Below are 19,234 nucleotides of genomic sequence, written 5' to 3' on the forward strand. Positions count from 1 at the left end.
CCAAATATTTAAATTTTTCTGTTGCAATTTTAAAGGGGAACTTCAGTAAGTGTGTAGGTTCTTGAGGTTTTAATGTCATGATTTCACTTTTATTCCAGTTTATTCTATATCCAGAAAAAGACCCAAATTCCTCTATTAAGTTTAATAAATTTGGTATGCTCGTTTGTGACTTTGTAATATATAAAAGTATATCGTCTGCATATAATGAGATTTTATTCTTTGAGTCTCTGGTATTATAGCCCTGAATATTCGGATGAATTCTTATACTTTCAGCCAGGGGTTCTATCATAAGGGCAAATAGCAGGGGTGATAGTGCACATCCCTGCCTATTACCCCTTGATAGTTGAAATTTTTGAGATAACATGTTATTAGTTAAAATTCTTGCCATCGGTTTATCATATAATAATTTTACCCATCTTATAAAATTCTCTCCCATATTAAATTTTTGTAGTACTTTATATAAGTATTGCCACTCTACCTGATCAAATGCTTTCTCTGCATCCAAAGAAATAATTGATATATCTTCTTCCTCTACTTTATGCGAGTACATTATATTAAACAGACGTCTCAGATTATTAAATGAGTATCTTTTAGGTATAAACCCCGTTTGATCAGGGTTTATCAATTTACTAATATATTTGCTTAATCTTCTTGATAAAATCTTTGCTAAAATTTTCTGATCTGTATTTAAAAGTGATATAGCTCTGTACGAGCCCGGATCTTCTAAATCTTTATCTTTTTTTGGAATAAGTGTAATAGTTGATTCTGTTAGTGTTTCAGGTAGTTTGTTTTCTTTAAAAGCATGGGAGTATAAATTAAATAAATAAGGGGTTGTTATCTCCTGAAATTTTTTATAAAATTCATTATTAAAACCATCTGGTCCCGGTGTCTTACCATTTTTCAGCGATTTTATTGTTTCACCTATTTCTTTGATTGTAATTTGAGCTCCTAATTCCTCTTGTTCCAAAAGGTCCAGTATTGGAAGATTACAATTATCTAGAAATTTTTTTATTTTACTATCTTCTCTTTTAATTTTAGATGTATATAAGTTTTGATAAAATTGGGCAAATCTATTATTAATATCTTTAGGTAGTATTAGTAATTCTCCTTCCTCTGATTTAATTTTGGTTATAGTATTTTCCTTTTCTTGTTTTTTCAATTGGCGAGCTAAAAGCTTATGTGGTTTGTCACCAAACTCAAAATGTTCCTGTTTTGTCATTTGGAATAGTCTTATTACCCTTGCCGATAAAATTCGATTAAGTTTAAATTTCAGTAATATTATCTTATTGTGTTTATCTGTCGTGGAATCTTTGGCATTATCCATCTCTAACTGTCTGATTTCTTGTTCTAACAACAATTGTTCTGTCTTATTCTTTTTATTTTGAAAACTTTGATATGAAATTATAATTCCTCTCATAAATGCCTTAAAAGTTTCCCATAATAAAGAAGGCAAAGTACCTGGTATATCATTTGTATCGAAAAAAAGTTCCATTTGTTGTTTTAAATATTGATAGCCTTGCACGTCATTTAAAATATGTGTATTAAACCTCCAAAAAAAAATTTTTCCCGGCATTCCCTCAAATTTTACTGAAAATGTCAACGGGGAGTGATCTGAGATACTACTAATGTGGTATGTTGGGTTGTTTGTATATGGCATTAATTTCATATCCACTAAAAAATAATCAATTCTTGAATAAGTTTTATGCACCGAAGAGTAAAACGAGTATTCCCTTCCAACTGGATTAGCAGATCTCCATACATCTATTATATTCGTATTTTTTATATATGTATTTAGAAGTTCGCTAGTTTTAGATTTTAAATTACTCTTCTTTTGTTTTGCTGATTTATCTAGATATGAATCTAAAACACAGTTAAAGTCCCCCCCTATTATCACATTTTGGTAATTAAACTCTGATATTATGTCAATAATTTTATCAAAAAAGTGGGGGTTATCAAAATTCGGAGCATAAATATTTATCAAAGTTAGTGGGGTTGCATAAATTTCACCCGAAACTATAATATATCTTCCCTCTTTATCTGATATGGTATTCTTTAATTTAAAAGGAATACCTTTCCTAATAAGAATAGCTGTACCCCTAGATTTAGAAGTAAATGAGGAGTAGTATGTTTGGCCTATCCAATTCGCCTTTAATCTTATTTGTGTTTGTTGTTTCATGTGTGTCTCCTGCAAAAACATTATGTCGCTTTTCAACGATTTTAGTTGGGCAAAAATTTTACCCCTCTTAATTGGTTCGTTGGCACCCCGTATATTCCAACTACAAAATGTAATTCCTCCATTCTTTATTTGTCTATCGTCTTGCATTGTAAATCAGGGTAATATTCCTGAATCATATGGTGCAAACAAATACCTCAGAACTTTAGGACTTGGGTGGTCATCCCGGTTTATTAAATTTATATTGCATCTCCTTCTTGTAAAGTGCCTTAGAAAAAGAAAAAAAGAGTGTGATACACAATTACTTTCAAAAAAATTAAACAGATAAAAATCTTGCTTGTGTTTTAAAAAAAAAGGTGCTATTAAGGTATCTAAGGGAAGATACCTTAAGAACGAATAGCCATCAACGATGGCAAAAAATGTATAGACCTCCGTGATGTTGTTATACATTGAGCTCCTCCCCCTAGGCGAATCCTCATAAAAAGTTACATATCGTTTCATATTGTGTTTTTTCTTATATGAGTTCATCAAATCAGTGCTAGTGACAGCCGAGAGAAAAAAGAGACATAAGGAATAAAAAAACAAAACAAATATAGAACAAACATATACACGATTATATAAGTATATATGTCCCTCTAATTTATCCAATCTTAATCTAATCTAAACTTTCCCATATATATCCACCCTGTATTCTTACATAATATCCCATTCTATAACTACCATACATCATACAAGCTGGTACCAAAGGGTTAACTACCGTACCAAGGGGCCAAGGGGTTAAACTTTGAGCTTTGCATCCAAGGTTGAATATAACCAAGCTCTCTGAATAACACATTCCAACGAGATAAGCTTTATAATTGTCTGGGTAGCTCGGCCATTTTAATGTAAAAAGTTCAGATTTCTTCATTGTCGGCAGTTTGACCCGATGTTTTCTTAACGATATCCTCTGCATACTTTAAAGCTTTTCCGGGAGCTGCAAATGAGCGTTCAACGCCATTATAAGTTATCTTCATTTTTCCGGGAAACAAAATTCCATATCTTACTCCCGGGACTTCCCTCAAAGTGTGTCTTGCCGGTGTAAACAATCTCATTTTCTGGACTACCTCAGGAGAGTAATCGCGAAATATTCGCACATCATCCCCACGGTATGTCAGTTTCTTCCCATGAGTGATCTTTTTCAATATAAATTCCACTGAAGAGATGTCACGGAATTTCACAATTATCTGTCTTGAATCATTTGTTCTTCTTCCAGCTCGTTTAGCGACGTCTGTTCTTGGTTCTTCCGACAATTCCAACACATCTTTGAGTAAGTCAGTAACGAAAGTACATGTTTGAGATTCATGTCCCTCTCGTCCTTCCTTTACTCCGAGAATCCTCAGGTTATATCTCCGATTTCCTGAATCCAGGTCCAGACATTTATCAGTCATTCTTCCAAGTTTTTCCTCTTCAGTTTTCTGTGATTGTTTCAAATTCTTTATTTCCGAGACAATCTCTTTTATCTCATTCTCCATCTCTTCCATTATCTCATCCAGCTTTCCGATATCATCACTTATACCTTTAAATTTCTTGTTGTAATCATTTTCAATTCTGACACACTCTGAATTTAATCTCTTATCAAATTCCTTATACTGCTTTTTGAGTTCTTTTAACTCACTGCAAGTATTATCAATTTTTTGAGAAATACTCTCCATATTAATTTCCATACTCTGTTTGTTACTTTCCATGTGAGAGTCCATACTTTGCATCTTCTCCAGTGTCATGTTAATTGTAGCAGTCATATCTAAAAGCATTTGCTTTACCTCTTTCTCCTTCTTGTCTCCTTTTGTTGCCATTTCAAGCAGAGACCCTTGGCTGTAAGAATCTTCTTCTTCTGTCGTTTGCAGAGTATCCAAAACTTCCTCGAGCTGAAGGCTGATAGTATTTTTCTCTGGCGCCCTTGAACGATTATCTCTGCTCATTTAAACTCATTTAAACACCCGATTTCACCATTAATCTCCCCGATTTTCACGTCACCTTCTGATGATAACACCCTTACACAACACCAGGCGACTTCGGTGAGTTTTTAAAAAAAATCGGTGCTGACTTAAACGACTTTTACAATTTTTTTTCGGGGGAGAAGCTCAGTGCCGCGCCTTAATTCTCCATGACGCCGCCGGAAGTCGCTGTTGATATTTCTTAAGCTATTTCAATGCACTTGGTCAAACGTCTATTCTCCACAAATTGGAGGTCATCCAAGTCTTTGCTGTTTGTACCCAAACTCAGAACACCTGTAGTTTATCCAACCCCTTTGGTTGCTGACGTATACTAGGCCTCAGTTAAGCAATGTCACATTTAAAACTCAGAATTGCGACCTTGTATTCTAAACTTCCACAAACAGCTGTTTTAAAGCAAAGAACCATTTTTGATGAGCGCTCGCTGCTATTATATAGAAAACAAAAACAGCTTTTCAAAATACTTTATAAATTATTTTACATCCACCCTACAGAGCAGACGGATGCCTCAATTTAATATCTCATTTGACAGACTGCCCCTCTGACCCTCAGTACTGCACCAAACTATCAGCCTAGATTCATTTCTTCAGGTTTCTGGATTGGAAATTTAATGCACTTCCAACTGATGTAAGTGCAGGACAGTTATTAACCAACACAGGGCGGTGGGTTTCAACAAACAAATACAGTTGATTGGAGTTGTATCTGAATTGTACAATATGGTTGTCAAAACTAAATTTTACAACACGTGATCAGACAAGACTCTGGCCTTAATCACTGGCAGCAAACAATGACCATGGCATTAGAAAGTTAAAGCAGCTACAAGAAAAGTATCTCCCAGCTTCCCATATCAATAACGTCCTATTAAAAGCTGAATAAAATTGAGAAACTTCAAAAAAAAAGCCTATGCTCCTTTTTGACGTGACTGACCTGATCTGGTGAGATGCAAGTGTATTTGCATATTCGGCTTCAGAGGGAGTGAGGAAAAGTAGACTGTATCCGTGGGATCCAATCCGGGCTGTTCGACCAACTCTATGAACATAATCCGCAGGCGAGGTTGGAGCGTTATACTGTAACAGTGAATAAGAAAATAAATTAATGCAAATAAGATTTTTCTTTATTCTTTGAAACGTGGGAAAAATTTCTGGAATCTTCCAAATAATTGCACCCAGCTATTCCAGGCAGGAAGTAGTGCTAGCATGTTGATTGGGATAGGTGATTTAAATCTAAATGAATGCAACAGTTTCCCACTGGCAGTGTTTATGTACACATGGAGATTTCCGAAGTAAATGGATAATTTAGGACCACAAACTTGGTCCTTAAGCATCAGTTAGCATGCATTATAGCACCACGTAAGTAAAAACTACACTAATCTGGCAAGCTCAGGAATTTGGTAGTGATTTTCCAGGCAGCTGAATGCTATTTAGCATTCAAAACACATTCAATTCACCTTTTTTAAGATGTCACACACAGTGGGATTATACATTTTCTAGCAAACCCAGTATGTTTAATGGGAGCATCCAAACAGAATCAAGCAAGTTTCACGGCAGCCTAGAAAACAGGCCCCCAGCGGCTAGATGGGAGCAGAGATTTTGAAGCATGGTGTGTTGAAAGAGAGCATGGAAGCCAGGATCCTGGTGAGAATAAGGGGAGTGTGGGAACCCCTCGGGCCATGGTGTCGAGAAGATTATGGGAACTCCAGGCTCCAAGTTTATTAAGGGGAGCATGTGCATCAGCATTTTATTGAGCCATTTGCCGATCCATCTGCTTTTCCAAGTAATTGGATAGTTGTTTATTGGAGTTTGACTGTAATTCATCTATATGCAATAACTAATTTTTCTATGGGCTAAATGGTCTCCTTCTATGACCCAAGAGAATATAAATGAGCTATCCAAATGCACACAATCTCCATATTAGTTTTGTCTGGTTATCGTAATACGATGAAAAATAATACCCATCAGAAGGCAACTATCGTATCAGTGTGAAGCAGATGCTGTAATCTACCATATCTTAAGAATTTGTGGAGCTAGGAAATAATAACACTTTAACTGTCAATGAAAGTCCAATGGTGGCAAGGTCTAAGGAAAGGTTAGCACAACTGGAAAGAGGGGTGACTCTATGTTTGACATGAAGCCCAAGGTGAGTGTTGTCACCAACGAAGTTGAGAAAATCAGCACTTTCTCTTGGTCACTTATTCCCATGTAGAGTGCATCTAAATGGTAACCTTAGTCACAAGGTGATGCCTAACACATATGTTCTTGTCAACTCTGACAAGTGACATCAGAGGGCAATGGTTCTTCTCACTGTAATATAACATGGACAAATATTTCAACTTACTGCACCAGGAATTATGCTCAATAACCATCAATGGTTATGAAGCCAGAAGGTTGCTGAAATCAATTTGATTTTAGCTTCCATGTATATGACTGCAGCTTGCAGGAACTCAAGAATATCAGTAACAAATGCACATTTTCTGCAATGTGAAAGAGATGCATTGTGATTCTGTTCCTCTGATTCTCAGGGGGTCCTGCTTTGGTGAGTTATTTGTGATTCAATTATTGTGGACATTAACTTAAATTCAGAAGAGCAATGTACGATGACATTCACTAATTAAAACAAATAGAAAACTGATAATACAATTAAATGTAAACAACATTGTGCTTGATGACATACAGTAAAATCCTATAATTGAAACCAAGAGCATGGGAATGAGTAGTTAAGGCTGGGGCAAGTGCAAGACAGTGTTCAGGGCACAATGTTCAAGAAAGATTGGGAAGATTTCAAAATGGTGTTAAAATGCGTTCCTCTTTGGGTCTGCACTGCTACTAAGTACAAAAAAAGTGAACATAGAAATAAATAAAAATATGCACAAACATTCCAAAGTTGCAGGATTACCATTTATCTCCATGGAAACAAGAGACAGCGATGTCACAGTTAAACTGTGGCTGAAGCCAGTTTAACAAACCCAAAATAGCCCACGCATCTTACACCTCGGACAGGTTTTGACATCCTGGCCAAGCTGTCAAGCTGTTGTGGTTATAACTGCTTATTTGTGAAGGCAAATAATTACTCCCTGAAGGTCACCTTCAACAGACAGTGCGTCTAAGCCTGTGGAAAGTTCCTATACTTCCACCCACGAGGCCACATGGTACTCTGTGCGGGGGATTCTAGCCAGTGCCCTGGACTTTCGTTACAGTCCAATTATAGCGTTCAGTTCTTCAAAAATACTTACCAGCATCTACACACAATATGATACAAATTCATTTGCATGGCAGGGAGCAGGAAGGTACCAGGTTTCGTGGGAGATACGTTTCTGGAGTTCATTACCACTCCCACTATGACATTGTGCTGTTGAATGCTCACCATCCAGTTCATTGGAAAGGCACATTATTTTAGTTACAATCGATATACAAAGATAATTCTTGTTGCCAAGTGCAACTATTGCTTTGTTTAAAAGGAGCATCAAATACATTGACTCCACACTCAATTTGTTTTGTTCTGTAAAAGTACAACCAACCCACACAAATCTCAATGCTCCACAGGGATGAGCAATGATTCCTCACCAATACTGTATTAGAAAGCATAGAGACTTGCAGCACGGGATGAGGCCATTCAATCCTTTGTATCAGTGACAGCTTTATGTCTGAACAATCTGAAACTTGATTCCACAGACCTGCATCCCCATCCATATCCACGTACCTCCTATACTTCAGTTATTTACTTCTGTTGCTCTCAAAAAACCCTTTCTACCTGGTCTCTACCTCAACTGTTCTGTTGCAAATCATTTCTCATTCCATCAACTTCAAGTGCAGAGTAATTTTTTCGAAAACCATTTTCAGATTTATTACACACATTCCCTTCATTATGACCTCTTTACCGTTACATTCTATTCTCTGACAACCTCGCGTAGTGGTGTAGGTAGTAAAGTTGCTGCCTCAATAGTGTGAGACACCTGGGTTTGATCCTGACCTCGGGTGTTGTTTGTGTGGAGTGGTGCATTCTCGTTGTGACTGTGTGTTTCCAGAGGGCTCTTATGTTTCCTCTCACATCCCAAAAATGTGGAGGGATGGTACGCCACTATAATTTTTTCCTGGAGGAAGGTGAGCAGTAGAATCTGGGGCGGGTTGATGAGATTGTGGATAGGTTGGTTTTTAGGTTGTGTTTATGTGTGGGGGTGGGGGGGTTTAAACAGGGCTTGCTATCTCTCCCTTCGGGGGAATGCGACTTTTTTGTCGTATCCCCCTTCTCTGCCTCCGTCTGCGCTAAGGCCTAATGGCGGAGCTGGCGACCTCGAGGCTCCGGAGGCAGCCTGTCAGGACTTGCCCTGGGCTCGCTCCCGTGAGGGTGGCCCAGCTCGGGGCTGGAACGGCGCTCCTGTGAGGGGCTGAGACGCTCCCGTGTGGGCGGCCCAGCTCGAGGGTGGAACGGCGCTCCCGTGAGGGCGGCCCAGCCCGAGGGAAACGGCACTTCCCGTGGGGGCGGCCCATCCCGAGGGAAACGGCGCTCCCGTGAGGGCGGCCCAGCCCGAGGGTAACGGCGCTCCCGTCGGAGCGGCCCACACCGAGGGTGGAACGGCGCTCCCATCGGGGCGGCCCAGCTCGAGGGTGGAACGGCGCTCCCATTGGGGTGGCCCAGCTCAAGGGTAATGGCGCTCCCGTGAGGACGGCCCAGCTCGAGGGTGGAACGGCGCTCCCGTCGGGGCGGCCCAGCTCGAGGATAACGGCGCACCTGTCGGGGCGGCTCAGCTCGAGGATAACGGCGCTCCTGTCGGGGCGGCTCAGCTCGAGGGTGGAACGGCGCTCCCGTCGGGGCGGCCCAGCTCAAGGGTAACGGCGCTCCTGTCGGGGCGGCCCAGCTCAAGGGTAACGGCGCTCCCGTGAGGGCGGCCTGGTGCGGGGCTGAGACGCTCACGTGAGGGCGACCCTGCTCGGGGCTGGAACGGTGCTCCGGTGGCTGAGATGGCGTTCTGGCGACGGCGACCTGAGTGCGGGGTTCGGCCGCGGGCCAGTGGACGACGTCGTCAACAGCTGCGTCCGCTGGACTGGAGGGCGGCAGCTTCGACCCCCGCGGTGTTTGAACCGGCCCGTTCGTGGAGCTCGGTGAGCCGCGGGACTGATTTACCATCGCCCGGTGGGGTATCGCCTCAGCGCAGAGGGAGAAGAGTAGGGAAGAGACTGCAGCCCTAAGATTTCTGCCTCCATCACAATGAGGAGGTGCTTGGTGGAGTCCTGTCGTGGATGTTAATTTGTGTTTACTGTCTGTTCTGTTGTCTATTATTGTATTATTGTATGTATGACTGCAGGTACGAAATTTCATTCAGACTGAAAGGTCTGAATGACAATAAAGGAAATTCAATTCAATTCAATTCAAAGTAAAAAAATAATCATAATGCAGGATTCATGTAAAATGGGTGGTCAATGGTCAGTGCAGACTCGGTGGTCGAAGCCCCGTTTATATGCTGTGTCTCCTACGACTCCCACCAAATTACCTACATGGTATCACACTTTAAATCTTAAAAATCTCTCTGCTCATTCCCATCTCAATGCTTAAATTATATTCTGCTCATCGCAGGAAATATTTTTGTAATCCGTTTTGTACTTTACATTAAATTTTAATTTGATACCCATCAGCCTATCCAATGTCCTTCCATGTTTCCTTCAAGTTTTTGACAATTATCTTCACCATTTGCCCCACCAGTAACTTTTGTGCCCGATAATTTTGATGTGGCGTTTCCTGTACATAGAATAAAATTGAATTTACCTTGCCTTGACTATTGCCTTGTGGAATACTCAAATATTGTAAAACATTTTATCTTAGACCTTCTGAAAATCCATATACATCCAAAATTAAAATTCCTTTAATTTTCCTATCCATTACTTCATCAACAAAACAATAATTGGATGAAACGATATTTCCCTATAACAAATGTGCAAATATCCAAAATTAAATTGTGAATGTTTAGAATACCACTTGTGAGTTATAGATTACATGGGCATTCTGTTCTGGGTAGAAGCGACTTTGAAAATCTTGACATTTATCCAACCCACTTCTGCAATTTCCATTGCTTTCTCATGATACCAATCACCTTACAAACTCTGCCCTTTTTCCAGCACTTCTACACTACTGCCCTGCATTGGATTGAACCACTCACTGGAGACTTGAAGCATAGGTCTGGTTTTCAATGCCTGTAATCATGACAGAAATAGTCACCTGAACTCTCATTTAAATAAATAGAATTTAGATAAACTGGGGCATTCACAAAACATCCAAAAAAATCCCATTGGTTGCACCTAGACAAAAATCTTGGAGAAACTCAGCGGGTGAGGCAGCATCCATGGAGCGAAGGAATAGGTGACGTTTCGGGTCGAGACCCTTCTTCAATGCATTGTTAGCACTTGTTCTGTTAGATTGCAACTTAGCCAAGCTTACAAAGGCTGAAATAATTTCAAACTACTTCTAGGCAACATTTTTGATTCAAAAATGAAATGGAAAAGCAAAATGGCCCTGGTTCTTCTTCAGTCCCACCTGTCTCTTTTTTTTAAATTTGGAGTTCTCATCTTGTGTTTACAATGATACATAAGGCTGTTCGCCCCATCAGATCCATGCCAGTTCCCAGAGAGCAATCCCATGAGTCCTATTCCGCCACTCTTTATATTCCTGTGCATATGTCTGTTTGCCCCTCTTTGACCCCGACATGAAGGAGCAATTCACAGTAGCCAATTAACCTTAACCCAACAGCACGACTTTGCGATATGGGAGGAAATCAGAGCACCTGGAGAAAGCCCATGTGGCCACCGAGAGAACCTGCAAACTCTGCACAGGCTGCACCTAAGGTCAGCACTGAAGTTGGACCCGTGGAGCAGAGGTAGCTACACTAACTGTGGCACCATCATCCACCCCTTCTGTTATTTGGATTTATTAACTGGAAAAAAATAACTTCAGTAAAAAGCTACAGAAAGAAAATAAAAATAAATAACTGACAGACTAATTAATGGAACAGCACAAGGACTATATGTAACATACACAATGCTAACAAATTATTTTATTTATTTAAGAAGGTTGCTTACCACGTAAGAAGTGATTCTTACCTGAACAATCCACGTGACTTCCGGCAGGTCCAGCCCGCGTGCTGCTACGTCCTTTCGAGAGAAAAAGACAGAGAATAGAAGATTACATGGTGCTGAGGCAAGACCCCAGCATGCCACTTGGTGGACTACATGATGCCTGAAAGTACAGATGGACCGCAGGGCAATCGGTGCCAGCTTGTCAGTTGGATTCAAATGACTCATTTATTTGGTGCAGAAGCTTGCAAAGCGAGCAAGCTAATGGAGAGGGGGAAACCTAACGATTCACGAGCAGGGGCCACCATTTTGCCACTGTCATCCCACCATCCTGCCAAAAGTCATTATTGCCTTTTGCAGAAAGCCAGCAGCAGGGTAGTGGCCCCTGTTGTCTAGGCGACAGATTGTACCTTGCTATCAGTGATGGAGTAAGAGGGAGTTAAAGCTGTCAGAAGCGCCTACAACTGTTTGAAACCAGAGGAAACTGGCATCTTACGTTAGCTCTTCAATACAAGGTGCACACGATTCATATGAATGACCTTTCCTAAAGCTGTACCATTACCAAAAAGAACAAGGTCCAAATGAACAATTACAGAGGCAATAATATATGTAATTAAAAATGTGTGTAACACTTTAATGCGAGCAGGCTTGACTGCGGCAATTCAACAAAGCATTTCTAGGAATTAATCCAAAATGAACTGAAGCTTTTTAACCTCAAGCTGAGAATTATTTTTTTATCAAAATGCACAAAAATAGGGAATCTGCAGAGGTTTAAACAAACAGTTAGAGCATCATTAAAGGTTATTTGTAAACATGCAGCAGCAAATTGAAGCTTAATTGTTGTGAGGTCCATTAAATATGAATATTGCAGGTCAAATACGTAAACCATATGCGGAGCTGTGAAAAATCTGAAATCAAAGGGAAAGCCCTTAAAGGTCATTTTGCCTTTAGAAGCTAAAAACAGAGAGTCAAATAATTCAGTTATTTGTGGACTTAGACTATAATCTCCATTGCCCCATTAATTTTACTTGAATAAATCACTAAGTTTGCACAGGATAAATGGAAGTGGTTGCAATTCCGGCAATGGAGACGCAATGAACTGCAGATGCTGGAACTTTGCATAAACAACAAAGTGCTGGAGTAATGCAGTGGGTCAGGCAGTATCCCAGCAGCACATGCACAAGCAACGTTTTGGGTCGGGATCCTTCTGCAGACTGATCAAGAGATAATTAACATTATTGGATTAAGGTCACTGATATGGCAGTAGATCCGTGAAAGTGGACAGAAAAAAACAAGGGGATAAGGGGTGGCAAAAGAAAGAAGGGAAAGGCAGGATCTCTACATTAATCACATTTTCCCCACCAAGAAAAAACATGTAATAATAGAAAATAGAAACATAGAAAATAGGTGCAGGAGTAGGCCATTCGGCCCTTCGAGCCTGCACCGCCATTCAATATGATCATGGCTGATCATCCAACTAACTGTAATAATGCTTGACCGATAGAGATTGATCTTGTATTGTTACAGATAGGCTCCAAACTAATAGCAAAAGATTAGTTCAAAATAAGCATTCAGTTTAATGTACATGTTGATGAACTATATTGTTCGAGCAATACTCATGCACTTCTCCTGCCATTGTTAGCCTAACTGCAAATTAAGAAATAGGCATTTGGACATATCTATTTGAAATGTTATCATTATTCAATCACAGGATTCACAGTGTTGTCATCAAGGCAACCATTTATCAACCATTCCAAAATTCCCTCGAGAAGATGGTAATATGTTGCTTCCTTGAAGGTGATGTTTGGGATTTCCAAGAGTTTGGGTCAAAGACAATGGACGAAGAATTCTCTCCAAATCAGTACGGATTATAACTTGTAAACAGACTGGGAGATGGGTCTTCCCATGTTTGCTCCCCTTGTCCTTCTAACAATAAATAGCACAGGTTTGAAAGGTGCTGTACCATGTTGTCATGGAGGAAAATATAGGCACAAAATTATGTTACCATGATACATTAGCAGGATTGAAAATGAATGTTTAAATCATTAAATGGAGTATTCAGAGAGAGTGTGAGTGTGTGTGTGTGTGTGTGTGTATGTGTGTGGACCTACGGTGCCTTAACAAAATGGCCTTGTGTACAGCATTGTCTCAATTATTATTTTGACTTTTATCTTGAAACTCATGGAAAGTTTATGAGATTAAAACTAGCTTTGTCCTGGTCTTGAATTTACAGTGGTTGGCTCAGATACGTTCTTGGTCAATGGTGACCACCCAGATATTAATAGTGGAGATGCAATGATGGTGATATTAATGAAAACAAATTGAAAGTAGATTTTCTGTCTCTTGTTGGATAGTCAGCAGTATGTAATTGTGCCATAAATCGCCTCTTGTCAGATCAAGCCCAAATATTATGCTGTTCTTACTGAATGTGGGAACAGATTGGTTCATTTTCTGAGGATTGGTGAATTGAACTGAACACTGTCAGGGAATATCCACAACTAACGTTACACTGGATGAAAAGCCATTGACACAGCTGGACAGACTGGGACATTGCCTCCGAGAACTCCAGCAGTGAAGTCCTGGGGGATGTGATGACTGGTCTCTAACAACCATAACCATCTTCCTGTTGTGACTTTAGCCAATGGAGCGCTTGAGCCCAGTTTTGTATTCACGTAAATTAAACCAGAGCTTCTTCAACAGTCAGTCAAAATGGTGCCCTTGCCTGCAAGGGCAGTTGCTCTCACCTTCTCTTGGCCATAAGCCCAGTCTGGCAGTTACATCCTTTAGGATACAGTCTGCTTGGTCAGTAGCGGAGCTACCGAGTCACTCTCGCTGTTTTTGTGAGCAAAATCTCTTGAGTCCACAAAGTGAACAGTGTGCATGTTGTGCTGTTACAGGAGAAAATCAGTGTGTCAATGGGTTTCTCATCATATACCTGTTATAGTGTCAGAATGAGTGTGGACTGAAGAAACTGGCTCAGTTGGTGAAGCAAATGGTTATTTTAGAAAAGGATTTCCAGTAATTTTAAATTTTGTGCATTTACTGATTGCTGTTGGATGGAAAGGGACAGTCTGGCAGGAACCAACACAGGGTGCTGTCAGAGGTTAATTGATGTGACATGCACCAAGCTGGATTAAGCTCATGCTGAAAGTTTACTTGGGTCACCTGTTCTGGTCACAATGTTATTTAGTGGTTATAATTTAATGGTCTTTGTTGGTGCCATCCAGATCAAACTCACCACAGGGGGAATTGTACCCTTATTCTAGCATGTCATGTACACCATTACAAGAGCATGGGTATAAAATAAAAAAATAATTTATAAAATACTACCCGTTATACCAAGTGTTCTACTTCAGGAATTCTAACCCTCTTTAATATTATTAAAAATTAATTTGCAACACCCTGCAGTGGACATATGCGTGCATGTGAACAAATACTTTTTGCAACGTGGTTCTATTTTATCTTTCAAATTGCTAAGGGAACATGTGTACGGCCAGACTCCAATTCACATTCAAGATATGTGTGTAATTTTTCTGATGCCGAGTAAAAGAAAGTCTATGAATACATGAAACCCCTTCAGATCAACAACTGCACAACAGGAACATGTACATTAATGCAAATGTTAGATTCTCTTGGAAAATCAATCTCTACATTTGAAGCATCACCGTGTATGTTACAGCTGGAATGATGAATGCAACAGAGCATATTATGCAGAGGGTTAGCTCTGCCTTGCTATTGTTTTTAAATTATACATTTTCCTTTATTCTTGGACAGAACCAGTTTACTCAATATTTGAAAATTATTACTTCAGAAAGATATTAACTTGGTTGAAACTGGAAATGTACGATCCAGATTAATCATGGAAGGAAAAGTAAAATCCTCCATAGTAAACCTGGTGTTCTTTGCTTGGTTATTTTTCTTTGGCGACAGCTTGCCATGAAAGAGCAGTTCATGAGTGCGTCATTACAAACAGGATGAGCTCGGAAGGGTTTATCAGCGCTAATTACTCCCGATAGCTGTAATTTACACTTTTTCTGTGAGTGGAAATAGTCAAGATTCACACGTTTAGAGATCAACATCTGCCACCTTTGGAGTGCAGAATGCCACCTTCTGCAGTCTGCGCAGTTGCAAGGAGAGCCAAAACAGTCCAACACACGGCTCAGATTAATACCTGACAGCAGCAGCAGCTTGGTCATTTTTAGCTCAAAGTGGACAAAACACACCGGTCTCTTTATTATGTGAGCAATCAGTTCAAAACAAGTCACAGAGCAGTAACAGAGTGAAATGAAGTGAATGTACACATTTTCTTAAATTTATAACTCCTAACAGTAACATGTTATGGAGAAGAGATGCGCAAATAAAATCTCATTACTCCATTAAGTTTTTGATGCAAGCCATGCTGTGTCAGGGGATGCCAAGCAAAGGCTGCAACTTTTCCATAAGGATAAGGTCACTATCATGTGTCCAATAAGAAACAGATTATTTGTAAAAGTATTGACTTGGGACCAAGTTACTCTCCGCCTGGCCGCAGAAAGCAAATAGCCTACTCTACTAGCATGGGGAATAGGAGAATAGGATATGTATCCTTACTTTAAAAAAAATGTTTTATTATTAAGTACACAATATGAACATTTGAAATAATTTTGGCAATTATATTGACCCGAAACTTTCTAAAGAACTACGGTATAATTAAATTACAATTTTCCACATAGCTGGGATATTTTTAATAAACCTGCTTATTGCACTTTGTCCGTAAAGACCTAGGTCTTCTGATGAGAATAGCCTTCATGATTTTCTGAATTAATCAATAACGACAGTGCAGAAGGTAGAGCTACTGCCTCACAACTTCAGTAATCCATGTTTGGTTCACTTCTAATGATGTCTGCGTAGAGTTTACACGTTCTCCCTGTCAATGTGTGGGTTTTCCCTGGGTGCTCCAGTTTCCTCCCACATCTTAGTGCACTAACTTAATGCAAATGGGTGGCAGAAATGTCAGGTGGCAGATGTCAGGTAGTGCGATGGAATCGGCCACTGAGTCCGGTGGGGGAATGGGATTGATGGAATTTCTGACAGTTAACAGAAACATGATGGGTTGAATGGCCTCCTTTTGATTTCAGGAACATTTGAATATAAATAAAAGGTGATAGAGGTGCGTCAATCTTAATGGTCAGCTGATATTGGGCAGTTAATGCGGTGGTAATCTGGGTGTGGTCTAGAATGGGTAGGTAATCTGCTTTGGAGTGAATATGGCAATTTCCCACTAACTTTCTCTTTTAGGTTTATTATTGTCATGTGTATCGAAGTACAGTGAAAAACTTTGTTTTGCATGCTATCCAATCAGACCAGATAATACTATACATAAATGCAATCAAATCAAACTCAACTAGAGTAGATAGAGCAAAGGGGAAGGTACAGACTGCAGAACATAGTTCTCAGCATTGTAATGCACCAGTTCCATTGAGTGCATCCATCAGTGCAGTCAAAGCAGAGATAAAGTGTTTCAGCACAACGTACAAGCACTCTGCTAAAAATCTTTCCTTTCAATCAATTTCGTTCCTACGTATTTAACTAATAATTAAATGTCACTTAACATTGTTATATTCATCAATGCTCTTGAAAATAAAGTTTGCTTTTGGGTTATTTAAGAATTTAAAGATTTCTGGAAATATGAGCATGACTTATCTTTTTGGATACTGATGGAGATGTTTTAAACATATCTGCAGCATCTTTTACCCATCTTTGTTAAGGCTCTGCAGCCTATCTAGCAATCTGTGCAAAAAGTTACTTCTATGCAAAAATGACAACATGTTAAAATGCTATTCTAAATCTAGGTGCAGTTATGTCAATAGCAGCAATTGAAGGAGCAGGTTTGCGTTGTCATTCTAGTATGTGGTTGTGAGTTGATTAAATGGCTGCAGATTGTGGCGAATGGGTGAAAGAAAATGTTGACAGAGAACAGGGCTTTGTGCTGCTGAGGTCTGTGCATGTACCCTTTCCTTTGATTCCAATGGTTCAACACAAGCACTAAACCAGGCCACCCAGTAATAAGCTCTTGCTGAGAACATCAACATTGCCAGAATTTAATTCCAGTTCCAAATCCTTCACAAAAGTAGTTTAACACTGAAACCCTTTAGTTTGTAGTAAGTGGTGAGTAAATCTGGTACAGTATCAACCTACTTTACATATTGTTGCAAATTATTTGGGCACTTTCTGATAATACCCTAAAAATTAAAAAGGTCAGAGATTCTCCCTTTTCTACCACCTATTTTTTTTTTTTAGTTTTTAACAAGTATTCTAATAAAAGCAGCAGGCAATCAGTGCAATAGGATTCTGCCTGACTGCAATCTGATTTACAGCTAATGGAATCACACTGGTATCTGCAGGGTAAATGAACCCTTCTATCCTATATTGGCATCCAAAGATGCCAAAGATTAGTAGTTAGGCATTGACAATAAATGATGGGCTGACAGCGATACCAACACATCGCAAACTGTAAAACAAAATTCAAATCTGTTAAAAAAAAAAATATATAATCAAAATAGTCAACAGGTTAGGGATTACTTGCAAAGAGAGTAAACAAAGTTTATACTTCAGGTTGGTGATTTTTTATCAATCTAGGAAAATTCGAAATTAAACAATTTTTTAGTTGCAGAAGAAGAATTGAGTGCAGAAATTGGGGAAGAGAAAGGCAGACAGAAGAATAAACTCCACCTTTCCTCCAGTCTTCGCCCAGCTGAACCTAAAACAAACCTTCCCTTTTGTTCTTCCTCCCAGACCACCTTCTCTGCAATTTTAAAATTAGTTTTGAACTTTTCATAGTTCGATGAAATGCTATTAACCTGAAATGTTTATCAGCTGCTTTCAACATAGATGCTGCTTGATCTGGTGAGCATTTAAAGAATTTTTTGTTTCCAATTTCTCACAAAAGCTCTATTTTGTTTTTCAAATGAAGCTCGTTGAAAAGCCTAACATTAGTTCACACTGTTTCTTTAGGAACAATAATTAACCCAGTCTCACCTATACTTCACTCTTTAATACTAAATGCTGTGGCACAATGTGGCAAGACCTTGGCAAAATAAATGTTTACGACAAATTAAATTTTTTGTTTTTAATTCTCTACCATGAGGGTGGGTGGCACAGTGATGCAGCAGTTATCACAGCTGCCGTATGGCTCCTGGGCTCAATTCCAACCTCTGCTGCCACCAGTGTGGAGTTTGCACATTTTCCCCCTGTTGTTCTAGTTTTCTTCCACATCCCAAAGATATGCTGTTAGGTTACTGGCTGGTGTAAATTGCTCCTTATGTAGGTGAGAGGCAGGAGAATCAGAGAGGTGCTGATAGGTTTGTGAGAGAGAACTGATCATAGAGCTAAAGGGCACAGAAAGAGACCCGCCAGCCCAACTAGCCCATGCTGACCAAGTGCCTAACCAAGCTAGTCCCACAATTGCCTTTACGTGCCCCATGTCCTTCCAAACTTTTCCAATCCTTGTATGTCAGGCAACGTTTTTATGTTGTAATTGTACTCGCCACTGCCATTTCCCCTGTCAGCTAATTCCATGTCTGCATCACTCTGTGGAAAAGATGCCCTACAGGTCATTTGAATCTTTCCCCTCACACCTTAAATTGATGCCCTCTAGTTTTAAGACTCCCTGACCTTCACAAAAAGACTGACTAATCTGAAAGATGCAAGAGGAATTGTGTCTCAAAACATTTTACACTTAATAAACAACATTGTTTAGTAACAGAATATAGACTCCCCTGTACACTCTGACTGATTTGTACAAGTTTGCTGATTTTCTTAACTGAACATATTTTGGGGGCCTTTGAGAGCTTTGCCAATTTTGGTGGTAAACTGTGGGCAATTCTGTTCCATGTATCTACATCTTCTGTACAAGCCAACACGTTTGATGTTTTCTTTCTAATTATTTGATAAAAGGATCAATATTACTTTGAAAGCCGCAATCAGCTTTCAGTGTTTAAAGGTTACAAAAAAATCTTAAGGAGAAAAAATGG

The 19,234-nt window shown here is 39.6% G+C and overlaps 1 protein-coding gene across 3 annotated transcripts in view; it reads right to left on the reverse strand.

Annotated features, from left to right (window-relative positions):
* ddx31 (DEAD-box helicase 31) overlaps positions 1-19,234 on the reverse strand; it is a 92,378-nt gene that overhangs the window by 51,720 nt on the left and 21,424 nt on the right. For all 3 annotated transcript variants that reach the window (XM_033049098.1, XM_033049100.1, XM_033049099.1), the window contains exons 15-16: positions 11,250-11,300; positions 5,092-5,231 (exon numbers count right to left, since the gene is read on the reverse strand). In XM_033049098.1, coding sequence (XP_032904989.1) covers positions 5,092-5,231; positions 11,250-11,300 — 191 coding nt within the window. The remainder of the gene's footprint in view (positions 1-5,091; positions 5,232-11,249; positions 11,301-19,234) is intronic.

The sequence above is a fragment of the Amblyraja radiata genome, chromosome 32, assembly GCF_010909765.2.
Source record: "Amblyraja radiata isolate CabotCenter1 chromosome 32, sAmbRad1.1.pri, whole genome shotgun sequence".
In the NCBI taxonomy this organism is placed as follows: Eukaryota; Metazoa; Chordata; class Chondrichthyes; order Rajiformes; family Rajidae; genus Amblyraja; species Amblyraja radiata.